General features: G+C 41.5%; 1 protein-coding gene across 1 annotated transcript in view; it reads right to left on the reverse strand.

The window, feature by feature from the left end:
* Positions 1 to 27780, reverse strand: part of L3MBTL1 (L3MBTL histone methyl-lysine binding protein 1) — a 2277156-nt gene that overhangs the window by 241358 nt on the left and 2008018 nt on the right. Inside the window, exon 16 of the mRNA XM_044090108.1 lies at positions 6157 to 6271. Coding sequence (XP_043946043.1) covers positions 6157 to 6271 — 115 coding nt within the window. The remainder of the gene's footprint in view (positions 1 to 6156; positions 6272 to 27780) is intronic.

Here is a 27780-nt window from a genome sequence, read left to right on the forward strand (position 1 = left end):
GCACCTCAGAAGTGTCTCTCTGTAGAGTGGACATGTTAACCCTTCAACATTCACCAAGAAAACACTGGAAAGTGTCACATTACTTTCTTCCAGTACACACCTTACAGGCATAAAACCTGTTTGACAGAAAAACACTAAGCAAGATGTCACACCTTTGTTTGGACATATGCAAAGCAGAAAAATCTTAAAGGAGGACTATACCCTTGTGTAATATTGTTTATTTCCTTGGAGGAAGGCAGCTCTGTTCACGTGTGTATTAGGGACATATGCATGTTTTTTTCCCAGTTGTTTGCACTAACTGATCTAATTAGCCTAAGAGCAACCAACTATTTGCCAGGTGTAGAAATCTCATGATCCTGGAGGTCTTCACTAACATGTGAGAATATGATGTGAGTTGGTACATTAATTTCTGTATCTGTATGCTACAAGTACACATAATCTGAAAATAAGTTTCTCTGCTCATGAATATTTAATAAACTGCACTGATGAAACCCTGCACTGCTCACAGTTACAGCTACAGATTATGTTCCTTATCAGGGAATAATATGGGTACAGCAGCTGGAGACTGGGTCACATCAACACCACAAAAAAACCCAGAAAAATCAGCTGCCTTCTACTGAAAGTACTGCATACTGCAGGAACCAGCATACACTGTAGAGATGTGGACATGTACTCAGTGGCAGGAATGGAGCTCATTCTTTTAATGTTTGCTAATCGAGAGTGCTCTCCCCAGCTCATGCGATGTACAGAAGTGGCTGGCATGCTGTAAAAGATAAGAGCAGCTCCTAGGGAGTATGTGAAGGGTAGGATGCTTTGTAACAGGAGTTATGTACTTACCATAACTTGGTATCTGTGTTATCCTATTTCATTATTCATCATGCCTGGATCTGCATCAGATGTCAAATCTGGTCCAGCAACTTTACAGAGCAGATTCAAGGCTCAAGCTCCCCCCACTCCCATAATCCCTTTCTACCTTCAAACCCTCAGATTGAGTTTGCTGATCAAGGACAGAAATCCACCAGACATCTGACTAGCTACCTAGACATAGGCAACAATAGCAATAGAATCGCAAGAGGAGGAAGTTCAAGGGCCCAAACCCCAGCATCTCCAGAACCACCAGAAACAAGGAAGGGGGAAGGAGGGCTGGAGGTGATGAATAATGAAATAGGATAACACAGATAACAAGTTATGGTAAGTACATAACTACTGATCTGATGTTATCTATTTCATTATTCATTATGTCTGGGTCAAATCCGCAGCTACAAAGAACCCCGGGTGGCCCTAAGAAAGGACATGCCTGAGCACTGTGGAACCAAAAGATGTCCTGCCTCTGGAGATCATATCCAGTTTGTAATGAGCAATAAAAGTGTGCGGAGTGGACCAAGTGGCCGCAGCACAAATCTCATCTAAGGAAATCCTGGCAGCGAAGGCCAAAGAAGTAGCCACTGACTGAAGAGAATGCACCTTGGGAGGACAAGGCAGCTCCATCTTTCTCATAGAGTAAACCAAAGAAATACAACCAGAGATCCATTTAGAAATAGTTACTTTCGAACCCGCTTGGCCTTGCCTGTTCAGGAAAAAGGTCATTAATAATTGACCAGATTTTCTGAAGAAGATATTCGCCTTTGTTAGAGTGATTAGAGAAGGAAACAGGCAACTGGATGTCCTGGTTAAGACTTCTTTTGGTAGCGACTTTAGGCACAAAGGAGGGATTAGTTTGTAAAGTCACCTTGTCCTTATGAAAAACAATATATGACGGTTTAGAAGATAAGGCCTGCAATTCAGAAACCCTCTTGGCCAAGGTAATAGCAACCAGAAAAGAGGTTTTCCATGAAAGATATTTGAGATCACAGGAACGAGCAGGCTTGAACAAACTTTAGGTGAGAGACTGCAGCATCAACATCAGATCCCAGGGAGGGGCATGATCTTTGACGGGAGACCTAAGAAGAAAGATGCCTTTCATGAAGGCCTTACATAGCCTAGAGGAAAAGTGGGCCCAGCAATGGCATGAAAATTGGAAATGGCCACCAACTGCAATTTCATAGTTGAAAAGCTGGCCACTTCCTGAAAAAGGGATGTCTAGAAGAGAAGGATATCTGGAATAGGAGCTGAAAAAGGGTCAATATTACATTCCGCTGCCCAAAAGGAAAAACATTTCCACTTACTACGGAAGACCTTTTGAGTAGATGACTTCTGCAAGGCTAGAATAATTTTCCTGAAGCTAGCCTGGATTGCTTTACTAGGACTGGAAGTGGAGAAACAATGTGGTCAGGCGAAGTGACCGAAGACTGGGTGGAGGTTCTGATGGGTGAAAGATGAGATCTGGAATGGGATCCAGTACCCAGGGAGGATACTTGAGATGAGACCTTAGGAAGAGGAACAACACCTGATAAGGCCAGAAGGGAGCAATGATTATCACAGAACTTCTCAGTCTAAAGGCTTTCTGAAGTACTTTGGGGATAAGAGGAAGGGGAGGGTAAGCATAGAGGAGACCCAGAGACCAACTGTGTGCAAGAGCATCCCTCAGGGACTGCCCTTCTGGGGCAATCAGAGCAAAGTACCTGATGCATTTGTTGTTCAATGAGGAAGCAAACAGATCAAAGCAGGGCTGGACTCAACAGACAAAAATCTGAGATGCCACTGATGGATTGAGGGAACACTCATGTGGAGTAAGGATAGACCTCCTAAGCTTGTCTGCCAAGATGCTGGCCTCCCCGTGTATGTGCATTGCATGGAGAAAGTTATTGGAGGAGATCACCCATTCCCATACTCTCATGGCCTCTCTGCATAATGGGTATGATCGCGTTCCCCCTTGTTTATTGATATACCACACCATCGACATGTTGTCTGTGTGAATTGCCACCATAACAGAGGAAGGCAATCCTGAAAGGCTTGCAAAGAGAGGAGGACACCCCTCAATTCCAGGACATTTATGTGCAATTTGGTCTCAGAGGGGGACCATGTGCCTTGGACAGTCCTGCCCTGAATATGACTATCCCACCCTAACAGGGAAGCGTCCATGGTCACCATGGCTATGGGCGGGGGAAGAGAAAATTGCCTGTCCCGAAGGAGATCCTCTGAATGAGGCCACCACTGCAGGTGCTGTCTGCAAACGGGGGTCAACAGGTTAAGCATAGACACTGGATGAGTTAGAATAGACCACTGCACCGCCAGCATCCTCCGAAGCACCTGCATGTGGTATCTTGCTAGAGGGATAAGGAGAATAGCCGCCGACATGGACCCCAAGGCCCTCAGAATGAGGTGAGACGGCGGTGAAAGAACCTCCAAGATGGCCCTGATCTACAGTCTGCTCAAGTCCACTCTGTGGGAGGGCAATTCTGCAATCTCTGTGACTGTGTTGAGACAAGTCCCAATGAATTCCAGGCTCTGTACTGAAGAGAGCGTCGACTTCACCAAGTAGATGGTAATCCCTAGCCTTTCGAAAGTGCATAAGAGGTACTGTGTAACAGAAACCAGTCAATGCCTGGTGGGAGCTGTGAAAAGCCAATTGTCCAGGTATGGAAAGACCTGAAATCCCTGAAGCCCCAGTTAAGCCGCTGCAACTGCTAAGCATTTGGCAAACACCCTGTTGCTGAGTTCAAATGGTATAGCTCTGAACTGGAAATTATCTGCCCTGATATGGAAGGACAGGTGCCTCCTGTAGTGCCTATTTTGATATGATACTAGGCGTCCTGGAGGTCTGTGGAGCATATCCACACGTCCTTCTGCAGTAGCGGCAGGATGGACTGAAAAGAGACCATCCAGAACGTTAACTTCTTGACAAATAAGTTCAGTTTGCTGAGGTCCAAAACTGGATGAAGGTCCCCTATCCTTTTTGGCACCAAAAAGAAGCAGGAATTAGTTCTGGATCCTCTTTATTCTGTCAGGATCTCCTGGATGGCTCTTTTCTAGAAGTGCGAGAACTTCTCATTGGGCCAGTTCTCTCTGACTGAGTGTCACGTCCGGAAGAACTTTCTTGGTAAGTGGGGGTGGTTGGGAAAAGGGAATGTAATAAACCCCTGGATATAATCTTGAACATCCATTGATCATTTGTTATGGATGCCCAGGCTACTGGGTTTAATGAAAAATGACCCCGACTGCCTCCAGGGCAGGAACGCCGGGCAACGCTTCAGGGGCATTGAAAGGTCTTCTCAGAGAAAGGTTCCCTGGAGCCCTGATTTTGAGGATGCCCTCTGCCCCTAGGGCAGTGTCTACCATTGAATCCCCTTCCCCGCCCTCTAGAACAGGAATCCTCCGGAGAATCCTGGGAGGAACCCTGTGACTTACAGAACCAGAATTTCTTACTACCCCATTGGTTTTTGGAAAAGGACCTTTGGGGAGTAGAAAACTTGATCCCAACCACAGACAGAGTCTTGCAGTCTTGTTCACTGTGGGTTAGGATTTCTTTGATTGAAGGTCCAAACAGAGAGGAACTATCGAATAGGGCATTAGTAAAAGATGCCTTCAAGGTCCCTGCAAACCCACACAGCCGCATCCTTGCATGCTGTTTGATGGCAATGCCTGCACCAGCGACTCGAGAGGAACCTTCCGCTGCACTGGAAGTTAACCTCATTGTTGGGAATAAATGAGAGAGTTGTGGGCTTGGGAGATACCTTCTTGAGGTCCTCCGCCAGGATCAACTCAGAAAGAAACTTCATGAGCTAGGAGACCAGATACCCTCTGGAGGTGGGTAAAATGTGCCAAATAATTTAGGGCCCACAGGCCAAAAATGGCTGAAGCATAAATGCGCTTCCCATGCCTGTCGATTGCCGGGACTCACGGTTTGGGGGATCGACACTGGAGCTCTCTTCTGTCAGCTCCTTCTTTGCGGCTGCAGCAACCACAATGGCATCGACTGGTACTCTTGCTCCAATGAGTTTCATCAGCAGCGGGATCAGGAACTTGTCAGTTTTCTTAGGAACTGGTTCCACACTGTCAGGTTCTTTCCATGCCCTGTGTGCGATGAGATTAACCAGCTCATCAACAGGGGGGGGACCCAGGCAGTAGATGGGCTGATCCCAAATCCCTTCATAAACACAGATTCCTCAGAAGACTGAGGGCTGAGGAGACCAACCGCCTTTCGGCTTCAACAGCTCCAGAATGTCCCCAAAGGAGATGCCATCTGGCTGAGATCTGGGGGACCTGTCCCCTTCTTCAAAATCTGTGTCCTCCGTGAAGGACTCCATAGGGGAGTCCAAGTGCCTCCTCTTTCACAATCTCTTCCAAGGCGGCTCTTTCATGAGGGCTCTACAGGGGACTCGAAAGAGAGGGGAACCCTTGGGGTTCTAAATGCCTGAAGACTATTTTGGGAAGGTTGACCCTGAACAGGATGGGAGGAAATAAAATATAAGCCACACTAAGAAGCCTAAACTAACTCCTAAAGAAAAAATGTGAAACACTTAACTGAAGAGACTTGAAGAAAACCCCACTGAAAGAACATTGCATGCCTGAATCACGTCTGTAGCAAACCATGGTAAATGAGATCTGGGGGTTTGAAGGTAGAAAGAAATTGTGAGAGTGGGAGGAATTTGAGCCTTGACTCTGCTCTGTAAAGTTGCCGGATTGGATACAACTTCGAATCTAAGACCCAGACCTGATGAATAAAGAAATGGATAACATCAGATCCAATATTTCCACATCTATGAAGCCATCTCCAACAAATGTGTATGCATATATATATATATATATATATATATATATATATATATATATATGTATGTGTGTGTGTGTGTGTGTGTGTGTGTGTGTGCGTGTGACCTGAGGATACTATTTAACAATGAGGTGATCAATACATATACATTATAATACTTATATGGAAAAATGTTGCACTTGTTACCCCTTCAGTTAAATGGCATTCACAATACAAAGGATATTTTCAGCTGACAGGAAGATTACAGCTAGAAAGAAATTAGGAGCTAGCTCAGTCAGATCAAAGACTATGTAGAACAGTTTATATCATGATACACTGAATGGTCTATTAATAACCTTTCATAATAAAAATGGCAGGTGATGTACTAGAAAACTGTTTCAATACTGCTTCTAACATAGAAGGAGAAGGGGATCCTGTTTCTTCAGTCACAACATTACAACTTAAGCCACAGACAAAATGTACAGTTTTCTTAGATTTCTGAATGCACTGTTTGCAGTTATACTTACTCACTGGAGTCTGTAATGGATGTCCTGTTTTGCTGCACCAGCCAACAGGATGAATGTCGGGATGGTCTGAGTCAATCCAGAAGTCATATGCATGACTACAACCATCAAAATGAATCTAAACAGTAAAAAGAAAAGTACATCAATTGCTTTGGTCTGCTCCATTAATGGTAACCGTATAATTCTAGCACTGAATGCAAAAGCCCCTCTTATCTAATGAGGAGATTTGTAAGTAAAGACATTAAATGCAGCCATTTAGACTACTGAAATTTTAAAATGCTGTAATATATCCTTCAGACATCAGGAAGAAATATTATTCCTTACACTGAATTAAACATTTTTCTTCACTACACTTCATACAATGTATTACATAAAGTAGTCTTTATGCAGACTGCACTTCGTTCTTTTCATTTTTTTTTACTTTGTTCTTGGACTACTTCAAATAATCTAACCCTTAGACAAATACTCTCAAGTTTATTTATGCAATATGCCAGGCTGCAATGTGGGAATGATGCATTTTATTCTTGAGTGCAAAGGTTATGAGTGAGAACAAACCCATTGCTGCATGAATAAACTACATTATGCCATGCATTCCAACACAAACTATTACTTCATATATTTTCAAATATGTATTTTAAATGTTTAACCCATTTACTACTGATCATTTTCTAGAAGTTTGTGCCCCTATTATAGACTTGTTTTTGCTACTTTGTTCTTTGTCTATAAAAGGCTATTTTGCCAAAAATCATTTGACATAATTATGACATCTATGAAGCAAGACAACATACCAGGCTGCTTACTAGTCAACTTGAAACATGATTTGTCTGATCCCCTACAGAAGGTATTCAATATTAGCCTCAAAACAGGCTTTGTACTGGATGGAGGACAGCAACAGCCATTCCCTTGCACAAAGGTGATGTTGCAATTAACCCAGGTATTTATAAACCCACAAGTCTAACCAGTCTCATCTGAAAGACTATCAAAAGGATCCTTGTAGAATTAGTAAATAAGCATATAGGAAACCTACAGACTCTCAACCCAACCCAGTTCTAATTCATCGAGGGCAGGTCTTGCTTACCTAACTTGGTTGACTTCTTTGAAAAAGTTACTGAAACAATGAACAAGGGCAAACCATTGAACACCACATAGCTAAACCTCGCAAAGATGTTCAATACCATCCCACACTTACCATAGATAAACTCTCCCATCTGTCAGTCCCCATGTAACTTCTTGCATAGCAAACTGCAAAGGGCCTGTCACTTGTGGTTTGCTCCAGGGTTCAGTCCTTGGGCCACTCATCTTTGACATTTACTTCAAGAAGGTCAAAGCTAATGCTAAGGGTTTGTGGCTGACCAAGTTATCAGATGACTGCAAACTTGGTGTCATCATAAACTCCTACCAAAAAGATACCGTTATTTATTTATTATTTATTTATTCCAGTTTGATAACCAGGGAGGTCCACTAGGCTAGGGGGCCCATTTTCAGTGAAGGCCCGGGGAGAAAAGCTCCACAGAACAAAGTTTATTAACATACACATTTTTCAAAGATAGTTTAAAATACATACGTTAGGTTTCATTCTACAAGAAATAAACAATCAATACAACTTCAATTTAGTTCATGAGATAAATGAGAATATAGCATAACAGCTAGATTTTAATATTTAGTTATGAGTACAAATTAGCAATTGAGAGTGAGGTTAGGGAGGTAAGAAGGTTAGCCAGGAGTGAAGGGGGAGGAGAGCTTGAGAGGTAAGGTTGGAAGAGTGCAATTGCATTTCCTGTTTAGGTAGAGGTAGGAATGAAGTTGAGATTTGAAGTTATTATGGTTGTTACAGGTCCTTAGATAGGAGGGCAGAGCATTTCATGTTTTTGTTAGGGTAAAGGATAAGAGAAGCTGGCCAGATGGGCGCTTAGGTTTATGAATGGTGATCAGGTTTTGGTGAGAAGATCTAAGGGGTCTGAGGGGGAATATGGTTGTAGTATATTGGATAGTACAGGGCAGTTTGAGGGTTGGAATAATAATTTGTGGACTGTGGTTAATTGGTGAAAGTCTAGTAGGGTGGGGAGTTCAAGCCAGTTTATGGAGTGAAGGGAAATGCAATGGTGAGAGGAGGATTTGGCACTGGTGGCAAATCTGGAGATTTTGTTGCAACATACTTCCAGTTTGGAGGTAAGTGTGGAAGATAAGTTAGTCAGCAGGGGAGAGCCATACATAAGACAGGGAAGGAGATAGGTAGAGGCGAGAGTTAGTCTGGAAGAAGGAGAGAGGAAGTGGTTGTTTCTATAAAGTACGCCGAGTTTTATGTGAGTTTTTTTATGTTAAATTTTAGCTGATTGTCAATTGTGACACCGAGAAGTTTGGCAGAGGGTACGATCTCGATAGGGGAGTTGCTAAGGCTGGTAATATGAAGAGAGTTTTCATCAAGAGGGGAGGATTTTGTGGGGGAGAATAGAAGGATCTTGGTTTTATTGGTGTTAAGAGAGAGGTTTTTTAAGAGCATCCAGTTTTCAGTGGTTGAGAAGGCATTTTGAGTCAGAGATTGGAGCTCTGCTAGGTTAGTGGCACAGCAAATCAAAGTGGAATCGGAGTATTGTACAATTTTGGTGTTGGGAATGACTTTATGGAAGTCATTAATAAAGATACTGAATAGCAAAGGGCCAAGTATGGAACCTTGGGGTACTCCAGTGGGAGTAGGAAGGAAAGAGGAGGTGGCTTGGCCCCATTTCACTACTTGGGACATGTTTGAAAGATATTGGGAGAACCATGAAAGAGTTTTCTGGGAAAGGTTAAGATTAGAGAGATGATTTAGAAGGTGGGTATGAGAGATAGTATCAAAAGCTTTGGATAAGTCCAGCAGGACAGAGGATACCAAATTACCAGAGTCACGGGCTGAAATGACAGCATGTAAGAAGGAGAGAAGGGCAGAGTTAGTACTGTGTCCTGGGCGGAAGCTGTGTTGGGTAGGGGAGAGTAGCTGGTATTTGGTACGGAATGGTAAGAGCTATAGGTGGATAAATTTTTCAAGAATTTTGGAGATAGGAGAGAGGATGGCTATGGGGCAGAAATTGGAGACATTACAATTTTTGCCACTCTTGTGGAGTGGAAGAATATATGCAGTACGCCATAGTTTGGGAACGTATGATTCAAGTAGAGATCTATTGATTAGGATGCTGATAGGCAGAGCAATAGCATCTGAAGCTATGTTTAAGAAGGAGGATGGAATGCTGTCAAGGGCATTGGAGCAAGGCTTTAGTTTATAAAGAAGTTTCTTTATTAGATTGGTGGAGACAGGTTTAAGTTCAAAATTAGGATGAGGAGGGGAAGATTGGGCAGGGAGGGAAGGAGGGTTATTATTGGTAAAGGTCTTAGTAAACTCAGCTATGGAGGAGGTGAAGAAGGTATTGAATAGTGAGGCAATTTCTGAGTCAGATTTGCTGGTGTCAGGACAGGGGTTGTTTTTTTAATCCTGGCCTGAGGAGGGAATTAATAGAGTTCCAGAATTGTTTGGGATTTTTAGCATAATTTTCTTGTAGTTTGACATAGTAAGACTTTTTGTCTCTAATGACTTGTTTTTTTTGGCTAGGTTTCTCAACTGTCTATATTTTAGTAATGTTTCTGGTTGTTTATAGCGGAGGTAGATTTTCCAGGTTTTATCCCTTTGTAGCATAATGTTTTTTGTATCTTTGGTGAGCCATTTAGTGTTTTTTGTTTTAACTCTTTTAGTTCTTGTTGGAGCTAGGGAGTTAAGGACTGTTAAGAATGTTGAATTAAAGTAGTCAACAGCTTTGTCTAAAAGTAGTATTTTTAGGGGGTTCCAGTTAGTTAGCTTAAGGGAATCAGAGAAAGTAGTAGAGTTAAAGTTAGATAGGTTACAAGCATGAATGTATTGGTGGGAGCAGCTCAAATGGTGAAGGCAGGGAGGTGGTCTCCTAGAGAGTCGGGAATGACTCCAGATTTTATGATTTTGTTAGGATGAGATACTAGGATCCAGTCAAGTATGGAGCCAGGGGGGTTGGCTTTATTAGGTCTAGTTATGGAGTTGGTAAGTTGAGCGAAGGTGAATAGGTTAATTGCTGATGTGGGATTAGGGTTATTGATTTTTCCACAGTCGATATTTACATCTCCTAGGATGTAGGTTTCTAGCTTAATATTGGAGGACGTCCAGGAGAGTATGTCTTCTAGGGTATTGGTATTGTTACCAGGAGGAATGTAGAGGGAGATGATACAGATTCTTTTATGGATGTTTAGTTTTAGTAAACCAATCACAAGTTCAGCATTTGAGAAAGAAGGGATGTGGTTAGGATATGGAGTGATGGACAAGTGGCTGGAGTAGATTAAAGCTACACCACCACCTCTTCTACTTGGGCGGTTGGATCGGAGAGAGTGAAATCCAGGGGAAAGGAATTCAGAGTCACTTATATGAGGTTTTAGTCAGGTTTCAGAGATGGCTATTATGTCTGGTAGGTTATGATTGAGCCAGGCATGGAAGATGGTTAATTTATTTAGTAGGCTTTGGGCATTGATGGCGAGGAATTTGAGGTTTTTATTTGGGGATTTGTTGTCGGAACTAGGGAGGTTTGTTGGAGAGGAGTTGGGACCAGGATTGGGGTGGATGTTGCCGGCTAAGTTAAGGAAAGAGGGTGGGGAGTAAGTTTATTATGCTTGGATTTGGATAGAGGAGTCTGGTAGAGTTTAGGTTTATGTCTGTAGTCATTAGTAGAGTTTGGGAAAAGTTTTACTTTTAGGAGAAGGATAGGCTGGGAAGGAACTAAAGAGGCTGAGATATTGTGATAGTGGGATGTAAGGATGTTGTGAGGAAGAATAGGGGAAGAGTGTAAGTGAAAATCAGTTTTGGAGGTTGCATGGTACAGAGGTATTAGAAGGAAGGGTAATGATAAGGAGATAAGGATTGTAGGAGGAGGGGAGGGCATATTAATTGGAGATAGAAGAGATGTAGAAGAGTTTAAAGTGATATTAGCTGGGTAGTTAGAAGAGATGTAGAAGAGTGTAAAGTGATATTAGCTGGGTAGGGGAGAGTAGCAATGAGAGTCAGGTGGGTTGGAGAAAGGGGTGGGGGAGAGGAGTAAGAGGATTGGTGTGGGGAGTGGGAGGGATTAGCAGGAGGAGGAATAAATGTAGGACCACTGGGGGTGGGTGAAAATTGGGGGCAGGGTAGGGGAGCGGAGTGAGCCTGCAGGGCGAACGGAGCGGGTAGAGCCAAGAAAGGTGAGTGAGTGAACTATACATATATACTTACTAGGCTGTTGATCCATGAGGATCTTTAGAAGCCTAGCTATACATTCCTGTGAAGTTTTTAGCTCTTTAATTATGAATAAGCCAGAGACGCGTTGAACATTTATGTATGAGGGACAAGAGTGCTAAACCAGGGGTGAATTTGCAGGTACCCATCCAAACAGAATATGGTTGAATAGTGAAAGACAAATACTTTGCTTTATGTAGAGAGGATTAGAATTCTAATGAAGTTGTATTCTCTGTGATACATATTTACCCCTCCAACACGTTCTATTTATGTTGCAAATAATATTTAGGTCTCTTGAGCAGGTGTTCATGCTCCCACCGAACTTGAGAATATGCTGTATATCTGACAGTATAGGTTTTGATGGGGTTCTGTATGTAAGACAGACATCACACCTCAGCTGCTTGTATAAACCCAAAAAGCAGGAAATGTCTTTGAGATGGGCCACATAATTTTTATGATTTTATTGACTGTCTTAATAAGAAAGCATGGGCATTCAAGTTGTATCAAATGTATGGACAGTTACATATCAAAGGGGACATTATACTTAACGACTGGCCTGATGAGTATGGAATAATGTGGAATGATCACATCCCTGGACCTGGGTGCCATACCCTTAGTAATAAGCTGTGCAATGTAAAAGAACTTTCTTACAATACTAAAGATATGGTGATTGGAGGACAGTTCATTATCTACATAGGTTGTCAGGTCCTTAACTACTGGATCAATTTTCAGGGGTGTGTTGTCAACGTGATAATTACACATTACACATTCGGAAGTCCAATGGTATCATAAACATTTGCTCAAGAGCTCTAAGTCTCTTTTGCAAAATAAATACAACATGATGGAAAGATATGTATATTTCACAGAGAATATAGCTTCGGTGGAACCACCTTCCACACTACATTAAGCTAAATATTTCTCTTAGTCTATTTAAACACAAATTGCAGGAATGGATGGGTACCCACAAATTCCCCCTTGGTTTACCATCCCTGTCCCTGATGGATGGGGAAACATGAAAATGTTCCAAAATGTTGCCTGGCCCACCCTTGGGTTATTTGTATGCAATCCTGGATGGGATACCAGTTTATAGCAGAATGCATGTAGTTGCCCATGCGCACGCTCACACACACACACACACACACACACACACACACACACACACACACACACACACACACACACAAACACACGCATGCTGCACACATTTACAAGCAATTTGGAGATTCACTAATTCTCCTACAGGCCTCTGTTTGAGATAAAAGATGAAACTGAATAAACCAGTGAAAACCCATACAAACACATGGGACATGATGACTCCACAAAGAAGTTTGCCAGTTTAGAACCCAAACACAGAATCAAGCAATGTGGTACAGCAGCATTAACCAAAGCATAAACTGTGCCATCCTGTATGTCATTTTGTAGTTATTAAACCTGTTTTATTTTTTTTTTTTGCTATAATATTTAAAATGTTAAAAAACAGCCACTTTTTGAAAAGTAAACATTCATTGCAGCACTGATGTTATACAACACAGGGATATCATCCAGCTATGCACTGAGTTTGTCAGCCAGGGCATATCAAATATGTGTGCTTCTTTTGAACTAAATTACATAAGACTGAGCAGCCTAACAGTTATAGAAGCCTATTAGTGTCTCGTAACATTACTGGACTATAGCTATGAAATAGGTTCCAGTTGCAAATCTTATTATAGTAAATATGGGGTAGGTTTGGCAGAATGGCTAAGGTCTTCACCTCACAGACATAAGATACAGAGTTTGATTCTGACCTCAGGTTATTGGCCAGGCTTAAAATGGTCCTACAGGGCAGTTAGCGTAGCAATCACCTATGCACCTACGCAATATCTAAGGATGCAATATTTCAGATTATTCCATTTACCCTGAGTTACATTAAAGTTAGTATATATAATGAGCATAAGTGTAAGGAGCAGATCCTCTCATACTGGGTTTGGCAGTGACAAAAATGCAATAACACTGTAGGACTACGTCTTACAACTTGCCATTTTAAAGTTACAGTGGCACTTTATTTTTCGCTAATGTGTGACTCACAATATTGGATCACATACTTCTAATATGTATTCCTCTAAAACATTCTGTTATTTTACTGTGAAATTCTCAGGCATATAGATCGTGACCTCATCTAGAGATGTACACAGTGTGTGAATGGAGGTATAAAATAAAGAAAACACACTTAGGCACAGTAAGGTACAGATTTCATTAATGAGTTAATTGCTTTCATCTGCTTGGGAATTAGGCTTCATCAGAACAATGATTATTAAACTCTTAAAAAGTAACATAATAAACTCCAATGACACTAAAAACAACAGCGATGTCACACACTTAAAAAGAAATGATTATTAAACAGTATATCACTTGAAAATGCAGCAATCAGAATAAAAGTTCCAAAATAATATTGCATATGTTACACAATTTCCAAAACTAGGTAAGCTTCAATTCATAAGTAATTACTAGGCAAACAGTCCAACAGTCACTTTAAGTCTAGCCAAGCTTATCCCAAATTTACCAAAATATTGATGACAAGTGTCAATATGTCAAAGAATTTTATAGTTATGATACAGGCTTGTACATATCAAACATTTACAAGCTCCCCCTAAATGTTAGGGGCATAGGTGCTAAATCAAGGGAAAATTTGTGATTTCCCATAAAAATGGTCCAAGTTACATTTGAACATGTTTGAATTTGTCCAAAAATTCTTTCATTTGCTAGGGAGTCACAAACAAGCTTTCTCTAAAGACAGAGAGAAAAAGAGAAAATATTAGATTCCTGCCATGCATTGCACAATATTGTGATCAAATAACACATTTTGTCAGAAAATGCTACATGAAGTTAGTAATTTAGAGGGAATGCAGAGGTAATGAAGTTCCTCCTTCCCTCCAAGGTTTCACTATCTTGGATTATGTAAAGTTAGCACATTTGGAAATGCAGGGGTGTGAGGGTCCACAACTTTTTTTTTTTTTTTTTTCTGCTTTTTATTAAAGGTGACACTGTGCGATTTCTGAGCTGGCATATTTACTTTAGCGGGGGGGGGAGGGTTAGGAGATGCAGTGCCTCATTAAGGCAGTGTGGAGGGCTTCCCACCTGCAAAAAAAATTACTTCAATGTGCCTTACTACAATACTTCTGTTCTTTAATGTATTTTAAATGCATGGAAGAATAGAATTTGAAGTTAAGATTCCTTCACTGAATTAACAAGAACCCCCCCCCCCCCGGCCACACACACATACAAGCAAACAAAACTACTGTAGAACTGTTTACATGTGCTATTTGCAACCTTTTTGTCACTTGCTCCAGTGTGTGTGTGTGTGTGTGTGTGTGTGTGTGTGTGTGTGTGTGTGTGTGTGTGTGTGTGTGTATGTGTGTGTGTGTGTGCATGTGTACATCAATAGTGATAATGTTATAGGAACAGGTAGAGGAAGTATGCAAAATCATGGGTTTAAGGACCACTAAAACCTCCTTATTACCCCCAAAGGCATGTTGAACTGTCCCACTCTGAAAGCAGACATGGGTCAACTGTCTCTTCAACTGGATTCTTGGTAGGCTGTTATGCAGAACAACTGGCTGAAAAGCACAATATCTATTTTTACCCCCCAGACAATCATCTCTGCTTCTCCAAGATAAGACACCCAACCAAAAGAGTGCAGAGACACAGGAAATTTCCCAACTCCTTCAAAAAAGAGCCATCCAAGAGGTCTCAGTAGATCAGAGAAGGTCCAGCATCTATTCCAGATTCTTTTTAGAAAGAAATCAAAGAACCTGAGGCCTATTCTAGACTTAAGAAGCCTAAACGTTTATGTCAAAAAGACAATCCATCCTCTCATATCTACAAGAAGCATACTGGATGCCCTCAACAGACTTTTAGGATGCATTACCTCCACATAAACATTGTAAAGCCATCCAGAAGGTACCTTTGCTTCCATCTTGGAGCCGATCACTATCAGTTTTCACCCTGCCATTTGGTATCACCACAGAGCTCTGGTGTTCACCAAGTGTATGGTGGTAGTCACAGCTCACTATAGGCTGAAAGGGTTCTGAGTGTCCATATATATATCACTCCACATCTCCACAACAAGAGAAACCCTTAACTAAAAAAAGACACTACTTGCTACACTTGTTTATGTTCTTGAGCATTTTAGTACATCTGAAGAAAAAAAAATAATTTGGAGCCTTCTCAAATCAAAGATTTAATTGGATGCCATCTGGACGCAACATTGAAGACTGCAAAATCCAGAAAGTGTGCAGATCCTTTCTAAAAGGAACCTTGCTTCTCAGACCCACCCATAAAAGACCCTAGTCAGTGGAGGGATTTGAGTTTTGTTTTACAAGCTCTTAATCAAGCTCCCTTTCAGTCTACTTCTTCTTACAGTTTAAAACACCTGTTATGGAAGACTTTGTTCTTCACTGCTGTTACTTCAGCAGGAAAAATATCATAACTGCATGCTCTTTCCTGAAAGCCCCCACATCTCGTTTTCCATAAAAACATAATTTTGCTGAGGCTTGACCCTTCCATTGTTCCCATGGTCACCACTGAATCAGTTTTAAACCAGAAAATTCACCTGCCAATCTTCTTTCCTAATTATACTAACAAAGGAGAATTTCTGCACACTGGATGTTCACAGCTTCCTTTTTACCTGCATTATACCATGGTAATTAGAAAAAGACAAAACAGCTCTTTGACTCCTCTTCAGCTTCCAAATTAAGTTCCAATGTAACCCTGTCCATATGGATATCAGACTGTATTACTTGCCATTGCTGTATAACAAATAACAATACGTCTCTTATCTCAACACATAAGGCTCATTGGAGAAGTTATGGATAATAATAAAGAGGGCATAGGATTTTTGCTGGAAGTATTTGCATATATACTTTTATACCCCAAGTTGACTCCAAAGAAGTTTTCCTCAGGTAGATGGAAAATGTTGGAGGTGTAATGGGGAAGAAAAGGGTACCTGACAGCATATATTCTTGGAGTGTAATCATTTGGCAGACTTTAAGACTTCCCTACAGAGTACTCTGGCAGGAATATTAGGCAAATAAATGACTGTAACTAAGGAAATGATTATTTTTGTGCTGGGATGTGGAATTGAATTGCCTAGACACAGTAAGGCCTTGTTAAGTTTAATTCTGGTGGCTGCTACAAAAGCAATTACTAGAAAATGGAAAAAAAATCTAAAGCAACTATATTTGAACTAGTGACTATTTGTAACGGAGATAAATGAACAGGAATTGGGATCCTTTAGAAAAGGGTAGGAGTAAGTTACATAGAAAAAATGAAATTGTGGGAACAATACACGCAGAAAAATGTTTTGGAGAAGGAACAAGGTTTAAGAGAAGGCAAGAACTGAAAATGTATGTTCATAGGTTCATAGGTTCATAGGTAGGTACTAGGCTATTGGCCCTAGGGCCTATACAAGCCTAGCCAAAAATGTACCCTGGCGTTCGCCACCCAAGAAAATTATTTTCCTGTGCCCCTGTCAAGCATAACCACAGAAGTGATCCCTGGGGTGAATTTCCTATTACCCATCCAATCATCAAGATTTTTCTTGAAGAGTGCTAGTGAGGAGCTCTGTTTGACATAGATAGGTAGTCTGTTCCAGAGTATGGGAAGTCTCTGGGACAGGAATCTATCCCTCCAGTATGTTCTGTTTATTGTGGTGACAAGGTTTAGGTCCCTAGAGAGTGTAGCTCGGAGGGATTGGGATTTCTTTAAGTGGAGCATGTCCAACAGCTCTGGGTTTGACATAGCTTTGTATATTAGGCAGAGATTGCCTCTGAGTAGGTGATATGCGATGGAGTAAAGCTGGAGTTTTTTGAGACGGTCTGCGTAAGGCATCTGTTTGAGGCCAGTAATCCTCTTTGTGAGGTATTTTTGCGGCCTTTCCAGTTGTTTTAGATGTCTTATGAGGTACATACCAAAAGGGGCGCTGTACTCTATTATGGGTCTAATGAGTAATGAGTAGAGGGGAACAATGACCTCTTTTTTTATGGATGAGAAACCTTTTGTGATGAGGTGTGCCATGTAGAAGGATTTCCTGACCACTTTGGTGATGTGATTATCAAAGGAGAGACTACTGTCCACCTGTGTCCCAAGGTCTCTTATCACACTTTCGGTGTTAAGTAGACTACCGCCTATGTGGTAGTTCATGGGTACATAATTTTTACCAAAGGGGATGACAATGCACTTTTTGGCATTGAGCTTGAGACCATGTCTTTGACACCAGGCATCTGTCTCAGTGAGGCCCTTTTGTAGGATGTCCACATCGTTAGGAGTTTCAATTATGGCTCCTAGTTTGCAGTCATCTGCGAGTTTAGTTAGCCAAATACCTTCTGTGTTAGCCTGTACTTCAGAGACATAGATACCAAACAGGAGAGGATCCAGGACTGAACCCTGTGGTACTCCACTTGTCACTGGTCTGAAGTCTGATTTGGAGTCTGCTACTTTCACAGTGTGGGTTCTTTCAGTAAGCCAGTTGGCAACCCATCTTGTGACATAGGGATTTATACCTGATTTAGTGAGTTCATCTATAATTCCAGAGTGGGGGATGGTGTCGAACACCTTGGCAAGATCTAGACAGGCTGTGTGAACCACCTTACCCTCATCTATGGCTTTGGTGACTATTTCAAAGAAGTCTATTAGGTTTAGGAGACATGATCTGCCTTTTACAAATGCAAACTACGTGGGGTCCAGGGTTTGGAGATCTCCAATGTCTTTGTTTATGAGTTCAGTGTGATACGTTCCATGGCCTTGCAGACGAGGCTTGTCAGGCTAATGGGGCGGTAGTTCCCGGGGCCTGTTGCTTTAATTATATGATATATATAAATATATATGTGATATATAATGGTTAGAAATGTGAACTTGTTAATATGATTTGATTACTTTTATGTAAATGTGAGTTTGTCAATGTCAAAATTGATAATTCAATAAAGGTGATTAAAAAAGATTTAAGGGTCTACAAGGTCAATTGCCACTTCTATAGCTTTCTTCAGAAATTCTTCTATAGACAGTATTTGTGCTAAAGCAACCTCGGCAACAATGCATACCTTCAACAAGCACTATAAATTAGATATTATTTCTATATCCAGGTCTTCCTTTGGATTTATCATCCTGAAGGGTAATCTGTCATGATGCCACACACCAAGCCAAGTAGCTGAGGATTCTGTCCCATAAGTCGAGGCAGAAGGAGGGAACAATGTAGCATATGGAAGTAATTTACTTTTCATAATGCTGACCCCTATTGTCCCATTCTGGCTTAACAAACCCTACAAACTGCCATCCAAATTGCCATTTCCTTACTTCTGGATTGACCTGGTAGACCTACATCTGAAGGATGTTCTCCAGTCCTACCTTGTTTATGTGTGCCAGCTTTACTGCTTCTTAGGGGACAAACTCAACCTGATGGACAATTAGATGCAGGTGCATTACAGGAGAAGAAAGGAGACTGAATGCTGGAGAAAGCTCTGAAGTTACCACCTGAATTCTCCATGAGGGTGGATTAGTCATAAGTTGAGTGGAGCAATGAGGATCCAGCATTAGGTTATGTATATAACTTCCATTTATCATCAACAGAATCTACAAGGGATATAAGGATGATGACTGATGGCATGCTTAAAGGAGACATCAATGTAAAAACTAATGTAAGATTGTGTTATGGTATTCTAAGTGACATTTTTTGTACCACTTTGTCTGGAAGTAAGGAACTATTATTATTGTTATACAGAACCTATATAAAACCAGTTATTGAATACTGGCGTTCACCTGCCTATACAATCAATGCCATCTCAGGAAGGCAGAAGGCATATGGAAATCACTTGCAAGAACTGTATCATGGATGACAGAATATAAGTATTCATAATAATAGTATAAGTAATGTTTGTATTCATCCAAAGCCTGAGTACTGGCTTCATCCCAGCTGAATGGAGGACAGCCACTGTCATCCCTCTACACAATGGTGGAGCGTCGACTGACCTAGGGAATTATAGGCTCATCAGCCTAACTAGCCTGATCTGCAAGGCCATGGAATGCATCATCATGGACCTTATAAACAAGGACATTGTCAACCTTCAAATGCTTGACCCCACACAGTTTGGTTTTGTCAAAGGGAGATCATGCCTGTTAAATTTGGTCAACTTCTTTGAAACAGTCACCAAAGCCATGGATGAGGGAAAGACACTGCACACCGCCTACCTTGACCTAGCCAAAACCTTTGACACTATTCCCCACTTGGGCATAATAGATAAACTCTCCAGCTAGGCATCAACTCATATGTTACCAGATGGTAGCTAACTGGCTCGCTGATAGAACCCACTCAGTCAAAGTAGAGGAAGCTACCTCTAGTAGTAGACCAGTAATGAGCAGTGTATCCCAAGGATCAGTCTTGGGGCCTCTACTGTTTAGGATATACTTTTCTGAGGTGCAAGCCAAAACCAGTGGTCTGCGGCTGATCAAGTTCGCAGATGACTGCAAGCTGGATGCTGTCTTAAATTCCTCTAGTGATGTGAACATCCTCCAAGAGGGCCTTACCCAAACTAATGACTGGTACCAGAAGCATAGCCGAAAACTGAATGCCAAAAAATGCATCATTATCCACTTTGGGGAAAATGGTATCCCCACTAATTATCACATTAATAACAATGTACTAAACACACAATCGGTCGGGAGGAACTTGGGCACCCAGGTTGATAGCAACCTGACTTTTGACCACCACGTTGCCTCTGTTGTACAGAAGGATTTCTACATGGCCCACTTCATAAATAAGGGTATTTCATCCAGAAACAAGGTGGTTATAACATCCCTGTACTCCTCCCTTATCAGACCCATTATCGAGTACAATGCCCCCTTCTGCATGTACCTTTCCAAGCATATGCAGCAGTTGGAGAGACCACAGAAGTTCCTAACCAGAAAAATCCAGGGTCTCAAACACCTATACTATACAGATAGGCTAAAAGCCCTGCCCTCTACTCAGTCTCATACAGACTGCTCAGAAGTGACCTCTGTCTGGCATACAAGGCCATCTCAGACCCAGCCTCGCTGGGGTTGCTGCATATCAGTAAGTCAAACTCCACTCGCGCAACCCACAATCAAGGTCTCAACCTGGTCTGTGATATTAATAGAACTTGCTGGTGGGATAGATTTATGTCCGAAAGACTCCCCCGTCTGTGGAATAGACTCCCTCTCCATGTCAAGCAGAGTACCTCTCTATCCCTCTTTAAGAGGAACCTGGACGACTGGATGGGAAACAGAAAATACACCCCTGGGATCCCACCTGTGTCCCTGCTGGACAGGGGAAACATGTGCTGACTTTGAGGGAACATGGGCGAAATTCTTGGCTAGGCTTATAAGGGCCTCCAGGCCAATAGCCTAGTATCATCCTATGAACCTAAGTAGAGAGACAGGTTACATAAAGTAGCTACAGAGCACACAGAGGTGACTTAATTATGATGTTGAAATGTCTTAAAAATTATCAACAGGAAGCCACAACTGGTGAAAATTTTAATTTTCATATACTCACCAGCACAAACAGTAGTCCACTGGCACTAACAGCTACTTTTCTAAGTATGGCAATGAGAAGGAGTTTCTTGTGCAGGACTGGTGAACAACCAACCAAACAACTAGTAAACTACCCTTTTAGGTTAAACAAGCACTAAATGTCAGTATGTTTAAAATTATGGTTGATATGTGGGTAGGGAACAGGGTTTATAGTTTTATTTATTTAATTAACATTTGTTTACTAGGAAAGTCCAACTTGGAATTAAGCTAATTTTCAATGGAGGACTGGGGAGAAACACTCCAGATACATGTCTTTGGAACATCCTGCATTTAGCAGCAGCAGGCTTTAAGCTGGTCACACATGAGTCCGTGGGCCTGTATAACTTGACAAACTGTAACACTGTGAATAAATATATCATTGATGGAAAAAAGAAACACACAAACACAGAGACACACAGACAGACAGACACACAAATACACATCCTCAACTTGTAAGAACAACATATTTCTTTTTTAACAGAGTAGTAACTGTACTTCCCAGATGTCTGTTATATAGATTCGTAGGTTCATAGTTACTTACTAAGCTATTGATCTGTGTGGATCTTAAGAAGCCTAGCCTTACATTCCCATGGTAATTTTTAGCCCTAATATTTTACATATGAATAACCTAGAGTGGGCTGAACAAGAATATGTTGGAACATTTACATGTATCCCCTATCCATGAGAGACAGGAGTACTAAACTAGAGTTGAATTTACGGTTACCCATCCATTCACCCAAATTATGTTTGAAAAGAGTAACAGAAGTACTTTACTCTACATGCACTGGAAGTTTGTTCCATAGCAGCAGTATTCTCTGTGATACAAAACTATCCCCAACATATTCTATTTATTTTTCAAGAGATTGAAATTCTTTACAGGTGTTTTATGATAGCTCTCGACCTGTGAATGTGCAATAGGTCTTACAGAATAGGGTCTGTTGAAGCTCTGTATGTGAGGCAGAGGTTGCCTCTCAGTAGCCTGTATGATACTGAGAAGAGGGATAAGGCTTTGAGATGGTCTGAATAGTTTTTACAGCCTAGGTCCTTGATTTTTTTTTTTTTTTAGAAGTAAAGTGTTACAGTCATTCCAGTTGTGTCAGGTGATTGGACAGGTACATACTGAAAGGGGCATTATATTCAATCATCAGCCTAATGAGTGCTGTGTATAGTGGAATGATTATATCCCTGGATCAGGATGCCACACACCTTTAGATATAAGCTGTGTGATGAAAAAATAAATGTTTTTACAACAACCCATACATTGTGATCAAAGGATAGTTCATGTCAACATAGGTTCCCAGATCCTTAACTACGGGATCAATTTCCAGGGGTGTGCCATTAAATGTGTCAGCTACAAAGGGACTTATGCTTACTGAAAGATATGATTATACACTTCTTGGCATTTTGTTTTAGTCTGTTTTCATGCCAGCTATTTCTCTGAGACAGGCCCTATTGGATGATGTTTGAGTCTTCTGGGGAGTTTATGAAGGCACTGCAAACTTGGTCTATTGTCATCCAATTCAACATATGGGACAGATTCTCAAGCTGTTTCACCTGGGTGATACCAAAGAAGGGCATTTTCCTGAGAGTTATGGAACCAAAGGAAGAAGGTGATCTGGACTGTGCATCCAGTTTGTAATGAGACCCAAAAGTGTGAACTGTTGACTAAGTTGCTGCAGCACAAATGGCATCCACAGGTACTCTGCTAATAAAGGTTGTTGATGTGGCCATTACCCTTGTGAAGTCAGCTTTAGGTTTACACTGTATGGACAAGCTGTTTTTATTGTAGGCAAAAGAAACGCAGTCTGATAAGCATCTAAAAAAAAGTAACCTTAGCAACTTCTTTGCCTAATTTAGGTCTCGAAAAAGGAACAAACAGTTGATCAGACTTTCTGAATTGCTTGGTCCTACGAATATAGACTCTTAAGTTGGCGATAAACATCCAGCAAATGCAGAATGTTTGAGAATTTGGGGGGAAAAGACTGGCAGGTTTATTGACTGATTTAAATTAGTCTTGGGTGCAAACTTTAAGGAATGATGTGTTAGTTCGCAAGGAAACTATGTATTTATGGACTACCAGATATGGAGGTTTGCAGAAAAGTGCTTGAAGCTCTAAAATACTTCTGGCTGAAAAGAAGTATAGAAAAGAGGGAAACTTCAAATCAACTGATGCTGCTATTTCAAAGGTAGGTTGAGTTAATGCCTGTAGCATGATAGTAATATTCCAAGGAGGTACTGGATCTCTGATAAGTGATCGTAGAAAAAAAGTTCCTTTCAAAAAAGCTTTAGAGACTCATAGACGCTATAGAATTGTCATTTTGCCCTATGTGGAAATTTGAAATTGTGACCATTTGATAGTGGAATAACTACAACTGCTGTGGAAAACTTCAGATGAAAACTCTAGGGTGGGGGAGGCTGGCAGTCTGTAAAATTGAATCCAGGTGAAATCTGATATAGTCTATCTGCTGCATCAGGATAAGTTAACTTTTTGGGTAGGCTGATTGTCATCCCTAGGTCTTGCATTAAGAGGAGCAGAAGGTCCACATGATTTAATAGCAGATCCCTGGAGATAGCAGTTATGAACCAATCGCTGCGATATGGGAAAACCTGGATCCCTAGCAGGCAAAGATGCTCTGCCACAACTGCCACTATATTGGTAAACACACTGGGGCTGTGCTGATACCAAAAGGCAGGGCTCTGAATTGACAGTGTTTGGCCCCCAGCTGAAAATGGGGGAATCCCCTTGATCTTGTCCATGAACTCCATGCCACCATAGACTTGTACTCCCAAGATATAGTCATCCTGAGAGAAACCTGGCTAAAACATCACATTACCAGTGAGCAAATACTCCCTACTGGTTACGGCATACTAAGAGTAGACTGGCTAAACAAGAAAGGAGGCGGTGTAGCTATAATATTTAAACAGCATCTAAACATCCAGATCTTAAAATCATCAGCTCCACAAATAGGCAATGAAGAAATAATATATACCAACCTCAAAATAAACCAAAACAAAACCATTAACATAATTGGATGCTACTTCCCACCTGGCCAAAACATCCCTCCACTAGAAAATCTCCTCAGCTGGTCTACCCGCCATCTCCCCCAAGAAACTACAATTTTAGGTGATTTCAATATTGACTGGCAATCCTGCTGGCAACCATCCAACCCATCATGTAAACCTTCATGGCTTCACCCAACTAGTCCAGTCACCAACCAGGATAAATAAAAACTCCAGCAAGCACACTACCCTGGATTGGATACTAGTCAGTAAGAGCCCCCAGTCATATATAACAGGCTGCTTATCAGATGGCCTCAGTGATCACTCCCCAACATTCCTACTCAAAAAATACCTATACCAAGCTAAACCTGCCATCTACCATCAAATACATAAAAAAACTAAACCTTAACCCACTCACATTAATCTCATCCCTCAAAGAATGTAACTTGCATCCTCTGAAGTACCTCAGTCTTGATAACGCAGTTGAATTTTTTAATACTACCTTCCTGAGCATCCTTAATTACCATGCCCCCATAACACTTTCCAGAACCAAAGCACAACCCCCCCCCCCCCCATGGCTACAGAAAACCACTAAGTCAGAAATGAAAAACAGGGATAAAGCCTGGGAGCACTGGCGCAAAACCAAAACCCCCTCAACTAGACAGAAATTACTAGAACTATGCAATATAGTCAAAAAGCTAATAAAACAGGACAAATTCCAATACTACCAGTCTGCCCTAGAATCCTCCCAACACAGCCCCAAACAATTCTGGTCCTCCATAAACTCCATCCTCCACCCAGGTAAAGTCAGTACCCCTCCTTCTAACATCCTTCACTCCTCAGAAAATATTGCTACCTCATTTAACACACACTTCATGCAAAGCATACTATCACTAGCTAAACAACACAACCCCCCTCCCCTTCAACCCACACCTTCAACTAGTAATCTCCCCACTGCCTTCTCTTTTTCTCCTGTACCTACCTCCAACATAAAAAACTCTTAACTAAACTTAAGCCCACCAAATTAGCAGCAGACAACCTCCCAAGTGAATACCTACAAATCGCAGCTGATGCTCTGGCCTACCCAATATCCATCTTGATTAACCGATTTCTGTCAGAAACTTACGTTCCCACACTGTGGAAAGTATCACATATAATTCCCCTCCACAAAGGCGGCCCCTCCACAGAACTAACCAATTACCGCCCCATAGCTATTCTCTCTCCACTCTCCAAAATACTAGAGAGATGCATACACTCTCAGGTCTCAGACTACCTCCTTACTAACAACCTCCTTTCCAATACTCAGCATGGTTTCCGACCAAACCATAGCACCACCACTGCCTTACTCTCCTTTACTAACACTATCCTTCAGCATAAAAACAATGGCTATCTCTCCTCTGCTACTTTCCTAGACCTATCTAAAGCATTTGACATGGTCCCACACACACAACTCATCTCTGTCCTCAATAACCTATCCTTCTCTCAATCAGTCACCAACTGGTTTCAGAGTTACCTGTCTGACTGCCAACAATCCGTTGTATGGCAGAATGACATATTTCCCCAACTACCTGTCTCCATAGGGGTTCCCCAAGGATACATCCTTGGACCCCTACTCTTCTCTGTTTTCACCAATAATCTAGCATCTGCCACCAAACATGGCACACTCATACAATACGCAGATGACTCAACCATCATCTGCTCAGCCCAGTCCCTACCCAAACTGCAAAAAGTCACACAGGAAGCCTTTTCCTCTGTTGAAACTTGGTTATCCGATGCCCAATTAATACTCAACCCAAACAAAACTAAACTACTCATTTTCCAACCCACCAAACATACTCAAAACAACTCTCACTTTAACATCACAGCAAAAGACAACACCACTGTATACCCAACTGAACACACCAAATTGCTAGAAGTGGAAATAGACAATAAACTAAAATTTGACATTCACATATCCATGACCATAAAAAAAGACCACAAAAAACTAGGAGCATTATACAGAAATAAGCAACTTCTCACCAAAGCAGCAAAGATTTCAATAGCAAATTCCCACCTTATCTCCACCCTACTTTATGCCTCTCCAATATATACCAACCTAAGGCAATGCAATCTAAACAAGCTAGAGACCTGCTACAACAAAATCGCCAAATTCGCCACAGGGGCATCCTACCGTAGTTACCACTGTCTCTTACTTTCTGGACTGGGCTGGCTTGAACTCCCTCACCTCCTTCAGTGGTATCAACTCTCACTCGCCCACAAACTAGTAAAACATCCACTAAATGTTCCATCCCTCCAGAATTTACTCCAACCCTATCGTACCACCAGACCACTAAGATCCAGCAACAAAAATCACTTGCAGATCACTAAAGCCAATAATTCTGCTGGTGAAGCACTATTCTCTTGCACCATAGCCAAATTATGGAACTCCCTCCCACCCACAATAACCTCCATACCATCATGCATCCACTTCAAAACTTTACTAAAAGTGCACCTAAAAACATGCTGGCTATGCCCTTGCAACTCTCACTCTAATATCACCCACCCCATCCAACCACTACCTTTCTTTCCACCCCACTAACTATCTTGATTATAGCAAGCTCAGATGGTCATAAGCCTAGTACTTATTATACAGCAGGAACGTCTTATTGTAACATTTGTTAATGTCTGTTATGTACTTCGCAGATAAAGATTCTAGTTGTCTACTGATGTACTATGTTCTTCATCTGTAAATATGTTTGTAATTAATTGCTATGTTAATCAAATTGTTAATCGCTATGTAATCCAATGTAACTACTGTCTGTTTATTTTAACTGTGGAGCAATTCTCCCCAGGCCTCTGCTGAAAATGGACCTACGTCCAGTCGGACACTCCTGGTCAACAAATGTAAATAAATAAATAAAATAAATAAATAAATCTCTTCAATATCTTCACATGGTATTACGCATCCTGATGATCTACAGAGCACATCTAATCACCCTTCGTCAGTAGAGACAAAAATGGACTGAATTGTGACCATCAGGAATTTTCTCTGTTTTACAAACTGATTTAGAAGAGTCAGATCCAGAACCTAATTGGTCTTTGGGGACTGGATGGATGACTCCTTTTCTTAACATCTTTGAAACTTCTGCTGTTGCTAGTTACCACTGACTGGGTGGACCATTTGGAACTTTCTTCTTTTTTATTGGAGGAAGGAAAAGGAAACTGAATATCCTCTGGAAATTATGTTTAGCACACAATAATTTGTTATTATATTTTGCCAGCCTTATGGGTGCATAGATAAGTCCAACTGCCTCCAAAGTGTAGCAGTCAGGCAACCCTTCAGGAGCACTGATAGGGCTTCTCAGTAAAGGGACAACAAAAGCCCTGGTTGAGCGGTCTGCCTCTGCCTCCAGGGTAATGCCCGTTCTAGTTAACTCCTCCTCTGCCACAATAAGGTCTACCCTAGGGCTGCTGCGATAAAAACTCTGACTTGTGGGACCATTATCTTCTTTCCAGCCCTTTGACATCTAGAAAAAATTCTCTGTGGGGTGGAGAAATGGATTCCCACTGCAGAGAGAGTTTTACCTTCTTGCTGACTCATGGTTAGTGTGTCTTTTACCTTGGGTCAAAACAGAGTGGAGCCATTAATGGGGGCAATGACGAAAGGCATTTTTAAAACCATTTGCGAAATCACAAAGACATATGCTCGTGCCTGCCACCCTAGCCATGCTATCATCTGTGTTGGAAAGCAGTCACATGACTAGATTGGAAGTATACTGCAGGGAAGAAAGCTGGGAGTCCACAGTCTTCTGAACATCTGCACCCAGACA

Source organism: Protopterus annectens, chromosome 12.part0 (genome assembly GCF_019279795.1).
Source record: "Protopterus annectens isolate FY-2018-M chromosome 12.part0, PAN1.0, whole genome shotgun sequence".
NCBI classification, from domain to species: domain Eukaryota; kingdom Metazoa; phylum Chordata; order Ceratodontiformes; family Protopteridae; genus Protopterus; species Protopterus annectens.